This window comes from Delphinus delphis, chromosome 2 (genome assembly GCF_949987515.2).
Source record: "Delphinus delphis chromosome 2, mDelDel1.2, whole genome shotgun sequence".
Classification (NCBI taxonomy): domain Eukaryota; kingdom Metazoa; phylum Chordata; class Mammalia; order Artiodactyla; family Delphinidae; genus Delphinus; species Delphinus delphis.
In genome coordinates this window covers 142,073,968-142,087,981 of record NC_082684.1, presented here as the reverse complement: position 1 = coordinate 142,087,981, position 14,014 = coordinate 142,073,968, and the positions used below count along the sequence as shown (strand labels likewise).

General features: G+C 39.9%; 1 protein-coding gene across 2 annotated transcripts in view; it reads right to left on the bottom strand.

Moving 5' to 3' along the window:
• The window catches only part of RORA (RAR related orphan receptor A), a 183,694-nt gene that overhangs the window by 35,070 nt on the left and 134,610 nt on the right, over window positions 1-14,014 (bottom strand). For both annotated transcript variants that reach the window (XM_060005861.1, XM_060005860.1), the window contains exon 2: window positions 6,215-6,300. Coding sequence is in view for 1 of the 2 variants with exons in the window: in XM_060005860.1 (XP_059861843.1) it covers window positions 6,215-6,300 (86 nt within the window). In the remaining variant the exon portion in view is untranslated. The remainder of the gene's footprint in view (window positions 1-6,214; window positions 6,301-14,014) is intronic.

Sequence of the window (14,014 nt, the reverse complement as noted above, 5' to 3'; positions counted from 1 at the left end):
AAACAGGAAACCTCATTCTCCAAAGTGAGCTGGTATGGTCCCACACTCAGGCATCGGGCAGCAATAAGTCATGGAAGTGTGGATCTCCTCAACTACTTTCCTGTTCAGTAGTGACTGGCCTCCCCATAGAACTGTATATGCAAATGACCTCTGATTAAAGCTGACCTCGTGTGTTCTGTCTGGTAAGTGGAGATGTCTGCTTTGCCATACGGTGATGTGCCGCCCTCAGATCCAATCCAGTGGGCACATTCAGCAACAGTGATTCCCAAGCAAGCATGAGGCCCTACTCTGAGCCAGACACCATGTTAGACCCTATCTATGACAAGGCCAGAAGCCCAGCATCTTCTGTGAGCTGAGGCACAATTAAGACCAAACCAAAGAAACCAGGAAAATACAAAAAAAAAAAAAAAAAAAAACCCTCAAATCATCTTGATGCAAACTGGGGTTTAACACATCCTACCACTTGTGTGTTTATTTCATCACAGGCCTGGAAGATTTTGCTAAATAAAAAATTTGTTCTTATCACCTGTATATAACAAAAGTGAAACTCTGATGTCACAGGATGTAATAAAAGCCAAGTCTAATTTTCATTTTAAGTGGCTAGCTCTAATACTGGGGCCAAGTGTTATAAAATATTAAAGTAAAAATGTGGAGCATGAATGTACCGATGCTGAAAAGTGGACAAGTTGATCCAGGGCTACTGATATTTTACAACTGAAATAAAAATATTAGAATCCTTTAAAAAACCATTTGGGCCTAAAAGGAACATTTATGGATATGGTTTTTAACCTAATACATAAAAAGCTCCAGAAAATGCTTTAACTCTTTCAGGAAAAAAAAAAGTACCAATTATACATTCTGGATATCTTTGAAAAGACTTTTTATTGTTAATTTCAGAGAGCATATTTGTTAATGTGACGAAACTATTCCAAGTTCTCCCTTTCCTGGGTGGAAGAGGAAGCTTTGCATAAGACAACATCTTAAGTGTATTAATTGATGAATAAATATTTGACACATGAATGGACTCTATTCTTAGACTTATCACGAGGCAAAGGGTCTTAGATGTAATCAGAAATCGATTCACTAACTTCAATACTCAACTGTACATTATTATTTAAGAAGCTATATTTGAATGATAATCATAGCTAACACTGCTTTATGATATAAAGGAAAGCTACTACAAGAGTAGATCCTAATTTGACTCCCGCCAAACTTAACTACTAATAGTCTACAGCTGACCGGAAATCTTACTGATAACATAAACAGTTGATTAACAAAAATTTTGTATGTTGTATGTGCTATATACCAAAATACTACAATAAAGTAAGCTAGAGAAAAGAAAATGTTATTAAAAAAATCATAAGGAAGAGAAAATACACTGACAGTACTGTAGTGTATTTATCAATACCATAAGTTTATGTCCTTTGTTTTCAAGGTGAATTGTCTGTCAGTGTCTACATCCATATTGTCATATACGATAAAGGAGATGTTATATGTATTACCAACATTAGACATCAAAAATGAAAAGATAATGTTAAAAAGAAATTCATATTTATTTATGATTTTTTTCCAATAAAAAATCCATGTGAGTATAAGTAAGTGGACCTATGCAGTTCAAACCCATGTTGTTCAAGGGTCAACTGTGCATGAGAAGATGGATGCCAGCTGAAACTACTGTGGTAATCATTTCACAAGATATGTAAATCAAACCGTCATGCTGAATGCCTTCAACATATACAGTAACGTATGTCAATTATTTCTCAACAAAACTGGGGAAAAAAGTTATGGTAGAGGCCCAAAGTCTAAATAGATATGGATTAAAAATTCTGTGTGTGTTTTTTTTTTTAATCTTGAGATAAATTTTTCATCCTCCTCCTCTAAGCAGCCACTGTATCTAATACTGAAGCTAGGAAGTGAAGTTGAATGATAAACAGAACCATGTCTCGAAATGAAAGCCTCCACCAGTCGTCGTTTTCCTATAAGCACTTCAGCATTTGTATTCACTTTGAAGATCGAACCTTAACCCTAACATCTGCCGCCTTTCATTTTATTTCTGGCCTTTTCTGCTGTCTCCGTGCTCCATGACCGGGCCCCTCCTCCCTGGCAGGCCTACCCAGCTTACCTTACACCCCCTGCTAATGCTCACCCAGGGCTGGGACTAAATTCTGTTCCAAGGGCTCAGGAACGTCTTTACTGGCAGCACTAAGCCCTTGCAGGCCTGGATTCAACGGTCTTCTGAAATGCAATATTCAGGGCTGGCCCAGTGCTCGTACACTGTTCCTTCATGATCTCCAAAGAACAAGGAAAATAATTTTACAATGAAAACCTTGGCATAACAGAGCTCTTAAAAATTTGGGAGTGGCACACCTGTCTATCCTTGTCTTCCACTATTTGCAGAAAGTGACTCTCTGCTCCAGTCAGACCGGGTTATACAACCAAGACTTCCCCATTTTTAGGCTCTGGCTGCCTAGTGGATGCGTGCTTCTTGGGTCACATCATGGACCGCGGCCTTACTCTAGTATTTAGTTCTTTATTTGCTATGAAGGCCTCATCTCTACAACTACACTGTAAGCTGCTCGAGGGAAGGATTCGGTCTTCTATGTCTTTGGACTCCTAATAGTGCTTAGAGAACACCCAAGGGGGTGCTCACATTTTCGTTGTTTTTAGTGGCAGAGTCTACATTACAGATCACAAACGGTCACAAAACCAAGACTGGACCCACAGATATCCTGGAAATAGTGTCTGACTCTACACAGCACATCACTCAGACATGAGGAGTTTGCCCAGGAATGATAATAACAAGAGCCAACACTCAATGTGTGCTTGTTACATGCCTGGCACTCGTGTAACTGCTTTACCTATATGCACGTGATAACCATATGAAGTAACTACAATTACTATCCTCATTTTACAGATGAGGAAACAGAGGCACAGAGAGGCTGGGTATTTGCTCAAATTGGTAAATAGCAGAACTGGAGTTTGAACCCAGGCAGTCTGGCTCCAGAGTCAGGGCATAAGCCTGACACTATACCGTCTCTCTACACGTGGCCAAAGGGACTTGGAGGGGGTGAGCTGGGAATACTCAGGAGCCAGAAAAAGAGCTACCAAAACGTCCACCACTTTTGCTGTTCATGTGCAATGCTTATTTGAGCAAGTATGTGGTGAAAGAGAAGCATTTCAGCAATTAAATAGGTTCTCCGGTTTCTTGTGGTTTCAGGTTGTTGATTTTAAAATGCAATTTAAAATAGATTCACAAAGCGATTAGCTCAGAAAATGACCGAGTCACTTTTTCTCTCTCATTAGATTTCTATTTATATATCTAATCAGAAATTTTCCTTAAGTCTAATGATACTATTACAGAGACAAATTATTTATAATTTGTCATGATACAATCACCTTCACCTGGTTAGAACATGATAAATCATTAACATCAGTGGCAAAAGAAGTCTCTTGACTTCACTGCACCTAGAGATAAAAATGTTAGTTGTAATGTACACACTACTATATATAAAATAGATAAGCAACAAGGACCTACTGTATAGCACAGGGAACTCTACCCATTATTTTGTAATAACCTGTAAGGGAAAAGAATCTGAAAAAGATTCTGAATCACTGTGCTGTACACCTGAAACTACCATGACGTTGTAAATCAACTATACTTCAATAAAAAAAAAAAATGTTACTTGTAGCAGAAACTATGACGCAGGGCAAATACTGTATGCATCGAATATAAACACATGCTACCGTACAGGTCCAAGGCTGGGTACAGGCCCAATCTGTTAATAAAATGAAGTTTTAATTGATTGTTTTTGTGATTTCCATTGTATAAAGTCAATAGGAAAGAGAAGCAGAACTGCAGATGACCGAAAAACACACTGGCACCGAGGCTGTACAAGATCTGGAAGGGAATCTAGAAAACTGACAACAGTGAAATAATAGCTGCCCTTTGTTTTCTTATTGCTTTTATTTCTGTCATAAATAAACATTGTGTTAAAAAGAAAACACACATTGTTTATGCCTCAGTAAACACAGTGGTACTCAGAGAATTCAGATTTTATTGAATAGCGTGTTGTTAATTAATCTTCTGAATTATTGAGGCGCTTCCTATGAAGTAGCCCCCATCTTCTCCCTGGTCCTGCCCTGCGCACCATTCCTAGGTATCGTATTCAATTTGCCACATAATACTACATGTGGCATTACTGAGAGACACAGAGAGAGCGATCAGTTTCGTGAACAGCATGATGGTACACACGTGGTTAATTCCTGGGACCCAGACCACTTAAGAAAATACCTAGGTGATAGGCAATGCACAAAAATCAAGTCTGCTTGGAACTCCTGGTAGGGGAGCACTGCTGTCTATACACCCTTCAGCAAGAAGGACCATGCCATCCTCTACCAGTGATAAGAAGGTGCGTACACAGAGTGGGTAAGGGTGAAGTGTGACGGGCCCAGCCACATCAGCCGAATTAACCCCCCCAAATCAATGGAGGGACAGTTGTCACAGGCAGGTACCTCTCTTGCTTACATCTTGGGATAACATAGGCCAGGCCGTTGATTTTATTTTGTTTAATTTTAATTCATTAATTAATTTGGAGGGAGGACGAATTGAGGAAATAATTTTTTCCCTTGGTAATACAGAACCTTGAGGTCTTGAGGGTACCATAGACATGAATAATTCAAAATCCCCTTTGAGTAGAAAGCTCTCTATTCCTAAAGGTGGGTGAATTTTTGTTTTTTTTAATTTTGTTAAACTGTTTAATTTGAAATAATTTTAAATTTAGTAATAAGTTGCAAAGATTGCACAGACATTTCCATTATACCCTTCATCCAGCATCCCTTGATGTTAACACCTTATGTAATTATGCTATATTTATTAAAACTAAGAAATTAACATCGGTGCAGTGCTACTAACTAAACCACCGACTTTATTTGGATTTCATCAGTTTTTCTGATAATGTCCTTTTTCTGTTCCGAGATGGATTTCTGAATAATGGAGTATGGTAGGTGGTGTGCAAAAATCTCAAGCTTCCCCGAGATAGGATCAATATGAAGCATTTGTATATGCACAAAGTGGCAAGTGCTATGATGATTAACAGTGAAACAAAGACATAAGGAAACTACAAGGCAAATTTCCCTGAAGTCTCCCAGGAGTTATTTGTGTCTGAAGGTGGTTTTGTATTTTCTGACATTGTATTTTTCTAATTTCACTAAAGGAAAGCTAACCAAATTTGTGGATTTTACTTTTTGCTTTAGCCTTCAAATGCTTTAGGGCTAATTCAGGCCTGGTTCAGTGGCAAACAACTGTCTCAGAGGCCTCATGCATGTCTAAATAGCTTCTCTCCTGTTTATTTTGCACTGTTTTATCCTATAAGCTGTCTCAAGGCCCTTCCAAGATAAGCAGGAGGATTTAAATCTTAATAAATTGAAATTTGAATAACGGAGGCAATCTAGGTTCGGGGGTCTTGAATGATTAGGATAAACATCTCTATTTTCCACTCCCACATTATGCATGTGCTGTCCATGTTGCCCTGAGATCAGCATCAGCAATAATTAAAATAGTAACAACAGCAATAAGACTATTAGATTTAAATAGCACTTTTCAGTTTATAAGGACTTTTATTCACAGTTATTATTTCTATTCTTGGAATAGTTCTAAAAGGTAGGAAGAATGCCACTTTACAGATGAAGAAACAGAGTCACTAAAAGATGAAGACATGCCCAAAACAATAGGGACAAAGGGCGGCCCCAGGACCAGAACTCAGTGCTTTCTAAAAACCTTGCCATGATTTGGCCAGACGTGTCAACATCTGTGAGCCAGCAATAAGACTTTCAATCACATTCCCATTAAACTTCTTGGAAACGCCTTCTTATAAAGCTTATAACAGGGACCTTACAGAAGTCTAGAGTCATCTCTTTTTTGAAAAAAGATAACCCAAGAGATTTTTTTCATCAGTTCAATCAATTCTGGGATTGGAAGTGACAAACAAGCCATGCTCGAATATTATTCTCCAGCCTCTCATTATTGTGATGGGAGGCATAAAAATATATATAACTTCCTTGATTGTAATGAACATCCGAATATTTATTCTGTCCTGTCGTTTCTCGTCACTCAAAATGCCAAGGAGCTGAATTTTTAGGCATAGTAGAAGTAAAGAAGTCACAAAGATACATCCTAACGTTAATAGAAACAACAACAACAATTAAAAAGGCTTACCTTGCAGCCTTCACATGTAATGACACCATAATGGATTCCTGATGATTTGTCTCCACAGATCTTGCATGGAATAATTTCAATTTGAGCTGCAACAGAAGCACGCAACCAGTTAATTACATTTTATTTTAAACACCTTATAAAAGCGTTCCCTGATCAGCATTTGTATAGTGAAAACTAATAACCTGCTAAACATTATACTGCATTAACTATTCATTGCTGAACTGTGAGGGTCCCCCTAGAGCCCTGGACTAAATTATGGCTGCTCGTTATATAATAGCTTTCGGGTTATTAAAATGGGTCATTTGAGGAGGTGTTTAAGAACCCACAAGAAGACTGGAATCAGCATTTCAAAGCCTTCAAGAACTGGAGAGTTCACAGTTTAGGCCTCAGAGCAAAGCAGATACTAAAATGTTTCCTCCGATCTCATTTTCCATCATTATTTTTAAAAGGTCATAAACCTGTCTGGGCTGAGCATTGTAGCTCGGCTGGTGGAGAAAAACAGACTCCAAAAAGCCAAAACTACTTAGGAAAATGATTCAACTCTAAATATTAATAAGTTACATATGATGGGAAGAATTCCTTACTCATCTCTTTTTAATTAATGTACCTCCCATGTGTTAAAAATTAGTCGACTTGTGTACAATCAAAACCTTTCAACCATAAAGTTCATATCCTATTTGAATTTAAAAATGATGAATCCGGACAAATAGAATATGTAGCTTCAGAGTTCGTTACATTGGAAATTGATTTCCTGGTACAGCGTGCGTGTGTTTCTATCTAACTGATTATTTACAGTTGCCTCATACTGGAAGAATAACCAAATAATTCATACATATTACATCGAAGTTCTCAAATATGTTAAAGCACGTTTCTAAGATAACACATTATATCTTGAGCAGAGTTGGAAAGAGTATAATTAAGGATTAAAAAACCCCCTAAGGAATAGAATAATTAGGCAAAACAAAGTACTTGGACCACCTATTAAATACAATTTATATGTGAAATAAAGAACCAACACTGAGCTGCATATACAGGATGACAAGTTTCACCCGTTTACCTGGCATGCTCCATTACACTAAATTTATTTTCCATGGTTATCACTACTGGATATCATGTCAGATTACCTACTAAGTCACACACACAAAGGCAGTTGCAAGTGCCCAAGTATATTTCATTTTCATAAAGCCCCTACCTAGTGCCATGCCTCACACAAAGCAATGACTAGTCTAACGAACGTATCGCACGATGTAAGTAACACACATACACAGAGCCCACCCTTTCTTCCAATGTGATCTCATATCCTGGGGTAATTTCCACAGCCACCTACTCTGGATTTGATACAATATTGTATTCAATACTTCAAAAGAGGACACATTAAATTACTGGACTTAACCTCATTATAAACCATGTGTCCCTGCTAACATCCTTTCAAGGGGACCAGAAGTACTGCAGTGCCTTTAGTGAGTCCTTTGCCTACCAGTCACTTTTAGTGTTGACATCCTGAGTTTCACTATCCAGAGTTAGAAACTGTTCAAAATCTCACCTCCAATAAATGTGCCATAATCCTCAAGCCTTCTAATACCCCAATAGTGGCATCTTTGTACACTATCTAAATGTCTATTCTGAGTTATGCAACTTAATATAAGATCACGCTTAACAAAAACCGTCATCTTCAAGTCGGCCTCCTCGTCTTAGAGACTAGCTTGATTTCTTCAAGGAAAATTCTTTATGAAATCTAAACTCTAATAATGTTTCACACTTAGGCTCCTCCAATATATATATATTTTTTGCGGTACGCGGGCCTCTCACTGTTGTGGCCTCTCCCATTGCGGAGCACAGGCTCCGGACGCGCAGGCTCAGCGGCCATGGCTCACGGGGCCCAGGCGCTCTGCGGCATGTGGGATCTTCCCGAACCAGGGCACGAACCCATGTTTCCTGCATCCGCAGGCAGACTCTCAACCACTGTGCCACCAGGGAAGCCCTCCTCCAATATTTTTAATACATAGTTAAGGCAAAGTTTTGTGCCACAGATTGTCTGCAGCTCTCCAGAGAGATGGTTGTGCCCCACATTTTTCAGAGACTCATAAAAGCCAAGTGGTAGTAAAGAAATTCTGAAAGGTGATATCAGCTGAAACCTCTAACCCTAACCCTAGCCCCAACCCCAACCCCAACCCCTAAGGAAGAGAAGAAATAGACAACACAAAGTACTTGGACCACCTATTAAATAAAACTCATACAAGAAATAAAGAAGACAGACACTGAGCTGCTTCTGCTTATGTCTCACCTCAAGTTGTAGTCACAGAAATTAGACAAACCTCATTAGGCCCTATAGTTTAAGTCAGCATCAAAACTAAAAGTCACACTAAACTCGGGCCTCTCAAGAGTTATTTTCATTCCATCTTAGTAATGGAGAGATTAAGCAAATCTGTTTAGTCCTTTATAAGATAGGAAAGCTCTGGGCAGGCCAGACAGGGAACACTGAGTAAAACTGTATGTATCTGGATCAAATGGAAAATGGTGTATTGCTGTTCACTCTGCCTGGGCTCCTAGTGGATGACCCATGAGCAGTGACATCATGATCTTTAAGGCAGTGACCAAAATGCCTACTAAAAGCTCCTGTAACATTGCAAGTGATCTGGAGGTCTGGCAGGGAGGGGTCTGATCATGATGGGGGTGCCCCTGGGATTGACATCCTGGCCCAGCACTTCCACCCTTGGAATGGCTCTCAGCTGGCTGGGGAGAGGGTGGGAGTGAGGGTTGGGAAAGTCACTGTAGTATAAATCCAGAGTTTGGTGCCACTACTGCATAGGAACACTGGCCTGAGTCAGGCTCCTAAACTCTTGGTCTTCAATTCAGCCTTCCTTCAGCTCTCAGGGTCTTTCAGATCTGCAGGGCACTCAAGCTGAGGCATATTTTACGAGACTTCATGGAGGCCAAGATGCTTAGTATGAATGGACTCACTGTAGACTGACCTGTATTTTCAAGCAAGGGGCCATTTGCCTAGAACTTTGCCCCCTGCCGCACTGTGTTTGTGCTTGGCTCCAGTGGGCAATGCTGGTCAAAGATTCCAAATTAGTTAGAACAAGCTTCCCTAGGGATCTCATGGTGAGGTGATGGGAGGGTTCTCCAAAGCCAGGTTCCAATATTATGATTGGCTGGATTAAACTATTCTACTAGCCTACCCCCTTGGGTGGCTCTCTTAACTCAGAAGACAATTTCAGGTGCAAATGCTCTTTAGGAAATGACTAAAATCCACTTGCTCTCAAAAGCAAATTCTCTGAAAGTGATCTATCACATGTGTTGATCTTTCCAGAAAGTAAACATTTGCTGATCGGAGCAGGGCACTTACTCAATCTTCCATTTCATCCAACAATGCACAAAATCCACCTCCCTTCACCTTTTAGTTAATTTACAGAATTCAAATGTATCAAGGAGAAGAAAAATAGTCAATGCCTTACAAATTTTTCAAAAGGAAAGCAGTTTAGTTTCACAAATTTGAGTTTTCAGACCAGTAAGAGGGAACAGGACAAAAATCCCCTTGCCCTTTGCTTTCTATCCCTCAGGCTTTTCCATTTTCTGACAGGCAGTATTGTGTCTTTTCAAAATAATCTTCTTGTAACAAAAATTATGAGTCTTGGCCCATATATATACTGCACACATTGACTCAGTCAGTATTTCAAAGGATGAAATCTGTCAGACACCACAACTGTCACAAGTATATTGATTAAATTAGTCCACATCCATATTCATTGCAGCAAAGAGGTTTATTCTGTAGCGGAATATCTGAAGCAAGATGCACGCACACATATAATCACGAATTGGCTTAACAATGAACAATCTCGCTATGAAAAACTCTAATTTGCCTACATTTTCAGCTCTATTGCCTAAATAATTTGCTCTTTCATGCACCCTAAGTAATTCAAGCAGGCTCTCCACACCTGCACAGGCAAATTTCTGCAGTTTCAAGGAGCTGACAACAAGTGGCGGCGGGGCAGCAGGAAATCCTGGAAAGCAGGTGTGCTAATTAGCCAAGTGGTCCTTAGGCTGGGCGGGCATTTACCGTTGTACCTCTGTAAAAAAGTTTGCTTTTTACTTTTCATTATAAAAGGTAACAAGACACTGGCGTTCTTAACACCTCACTTGCTCCTCAGGACCTATTTCTGGATTTATCGTGGTCCAGAGAAAAATGCCCATTCTGCCCAAGTATTAAAAAATATAATTGCACAAGAGTTGTACCCATCACTTCATTCTGTGGGTGAAGAGTGATGTCTCGATGATAACCTAAATAGATTGATAATAATCAATACTATTGAACATGTATTTGGGCTTATAAAGTCTCAGGCATTATCTAATTTGCTGCTCCAACAACTCTATGAGGTAGGTGGTATTATCATTATCATCATTATCTGCATTTGTTTTAGATGAGAAAACTGAAGCTCAGAAAGGCTAAATAACTTGCCCAAAGTCAGAGAGCTTGGAAGAAGTAAGGTTGGAATTTGGACACATTTTGGTCTTTTTCTCTTAACTCAAAAGCTTATTCCCTCTCCACCCTACCCCCCTTCTCATCATACTGAATAGCCGAGCTAAATCACTCCAATACAAACATCGGGAATATACTGCTCTTGGTAGGAAACCATTACCCAAGGATCAAAAGACATCTCACAAGTAATCTGGTTAAACTTAATACTACTCAGAACTGATGTCAAGATGTCTTTCTGGGAGTTACTTGACTAGTTCATAACTGGAAATAATCATCAACCTTCTAAGACCATTCTTCTCAATTTTATAAAATTCCGAGTTTTTGACCTTAGGCTGACCAATACCAATGTTTAACGATTCTTAAGGCTGGGAAAATTACTTCACCTACCTCTCTGAGTCTCAGTTTTCTATTTCAAGATTCAATGATATAATGTATAAATGACACAGCACATATGATTATTTTATACATGTATTCTATATATATGCACATCACACACAATCCTTAGAAAGAGTTGGCACTCAAAACACAGTTATTATTATTGTTATTGTTGATAAGAAATCCTGCCTTATAGCGAAATGAAATTCTTTTCTGCAGACTTTAAGCTCTTTCCAAAGCGGGGATAGAGAAAAGCGGCTTAGCCTCTAGCTAATATGACAGGCAGTTCATACCAGCTACCACAGCGATCCTTTACAACGTTGGCACTTAACTGCTACAACATAGCAGCATGTTGTAATCAGTGTGGGATGTGTCACAAGGCATTTGTTGCTAATAATAGTAAAAAAAAATAAAGTTTTTTACTGGTTCATATAAAAAAATAAACTAACATGGACCTAAGATCATCCCCATAAGATCTTTCACTCTAGCTCACTTTCACAACCATATGCTTTCTCAAATTGGACGGAACAGGGTGGGGTTACTGCTGGCTTGCCAGGAAACGGCCAAACTTTGGGTACACCCATGACACTATGTCACACATATGAATGCCAAGCAATTTTGTGTGTCTTGCAAAAACTGTCAAGAACTGCTGCTATAAACAAACAAACAAAAACCAAAAAAACCCCTATCTTTATACCAATCTGCTGACCGTGTTTTTCCTGGAAGGCTGAGAATATGGAGGACTTTTCACCTGCTATGTTACATATTTCTCTAACGTTTGAATTTTTTACAACCAGCATGTATTACTTTTGTAAGCAGAAAAACCAATAAAGATTAAAAAGAAAAATCCTAAGGCATTTGATTTTATTTTCGGCAAAATGGCTTGAGTCCTTTATGGATTAGTCATTTTATTTTATCCCCTGTTTAAAACTGCTGGGGTATTAAAGGCTTCTGCAGCTGCCTGGATGGCAGTCTGGCCTGTATGTCAAGGCCAGCTGGGGGCGGGGGGGGGGGGGGGGGGGGCGGGGTAGGGAGTCTTCACCTGGTTTCCTGGAGGGACTTCGGCAACTCCTGACTTCTAGAGTTTTGTAGCCCCTCTGGGTCTGGCCACCTCTAGTTCCAGGGTCTCCAAGGACTCTGCCCCATGGGGCTCAGCCAAGGGGGCAAAAATAGGGGCTGAAATTCGCCTGCCTGTGAGCCCTGCTGCAGAGTGGCTGGAACAGCTTGGAGGGAGGGAGCCTTTTTCTCTCTCTACTCTCTCAGCGCTGCTGCTGGAGGCCCCAGGCCACCATCAGGGTTTGCAGAGAGCTTGCAATACATCTTCATGGTGGAAGAACAGACTGTGGGCTTCAAACAGTTTGGCACACTCTGTCCCTGGACCTAAGGTCTGGAGTATAACATGGATTTGTTTCACAGTGCAGGCATGTTCAATAGGCATCCTGGGTGGGGAGGGCTGAGTTCCAGCTACACACTCTGCAAACTAAAAATCAACTTGTTCAGCCATTTTTTCTACTAAATATATACTAAATATAATACTGGTATGTGTCCCCGGTACAGTCTTTTCTTCTACTGATTTTGCAATTTTTTCATGATAGTACTTGATCCTAGTGGAACATCACCAAAGCAGTTAGCCCCCTAATTAGAAAAGTCCTACCCCTTTGGTAGAGCAGTCTTGTGGTCATTTCTGGCAACAACAGTAATGCTTGATATTTACAGAGCTCTGTAACGGTTTTCCAAGTTTTTGTCCTCACTAGCTTGTTTTGATTTTGGTGTTCACAACAACTCTGAAGTAGGCAGGTGGGTCTTATTAGCCCCATTCTATTGATGTGGAAAGTGAACCTCAGGAGGGTTAAATGGCTTCTTCTCTAGGTCTAGGTTTCCCGGGGTTTAACTGTAGAGGCAGCCACCAAAGAAAAAAAAAAGACAGACTTGGTGTCTCTTTTTGCTCAGGATTATTTGATGACTTTAGATTTATGTTATCATCAATCTGGGGCTCTTAAGGGGAAATGCCATGAGAGAGAAAGAGCTGGAGGTTGATCCAGCTAAAAAGTGGAGTTGGCACTCCTGCGTTTCCCTCTGACCCTCAACTCCTTGAGTGGCCTCAAGCAAGTCACTTACACCTCCACTCCCTCCACCTATAAAATGGGAATAACTCCTATCTCCCAGGCAGGTGGTGGTAAACGAATGCTCAGAAAGCTCTTTGAAGACGAAAAGACCTATATAGATGGGAAGCTTTAGGAAGCTTGGCATATCATTCTTGGCAAGGACCAGGACGCTGTGCCCTCACCACCCACTACAGGCTCTGCCACCAAGAGAATAAAGAAAAATCCACAGAACTGTAATCTTCATCTGCTAACTAGACTCAAACTTTTTTTTCAATTGTTGGTTTCCAAAATGCCTTCCTGAGGGACTCATGGGTCCAGAGGTTACTATCTTTGTCTCAGCTTCAGAGAAAAAGCACATAGATGGAGAAGTCACCTCTCTGTAACAGCCGTCACAAGCAAAGTCACTGAACTTAAGCCCTTCACCAGGGCTTCAGTTGTCTTGCAGAGGTATCCTGGAAATGGTATGATTCCCACTTGTTATACACAATAAACACACAGGTTGCCCTCCGACATTCTGACCCTTGGTATTAAGTTCATGTCTGACTCAAAGGACCCTGTCAAATTACAGCCATCCAAAAACAGGTCCTGTACCTTACTCTGCCTCCCCCCGACCAAAGTCCTACACCTTACATACTGTTTAAAGCCACTTCTTAAAAGCTTTAACTGGATTGTGGCTTCTGCTGAAAATGTAACAGCTTTTTAAAATCATTTTTTAAAATAAAAAGTGTTACATATACTTGCCGAATACATACACATAAACACACCTCAAACTCTTCAAGAGATCAAGCATTTGCACACTAAAGCTAAAATATGACAAAACTAGATTTTTGAAACTTTATT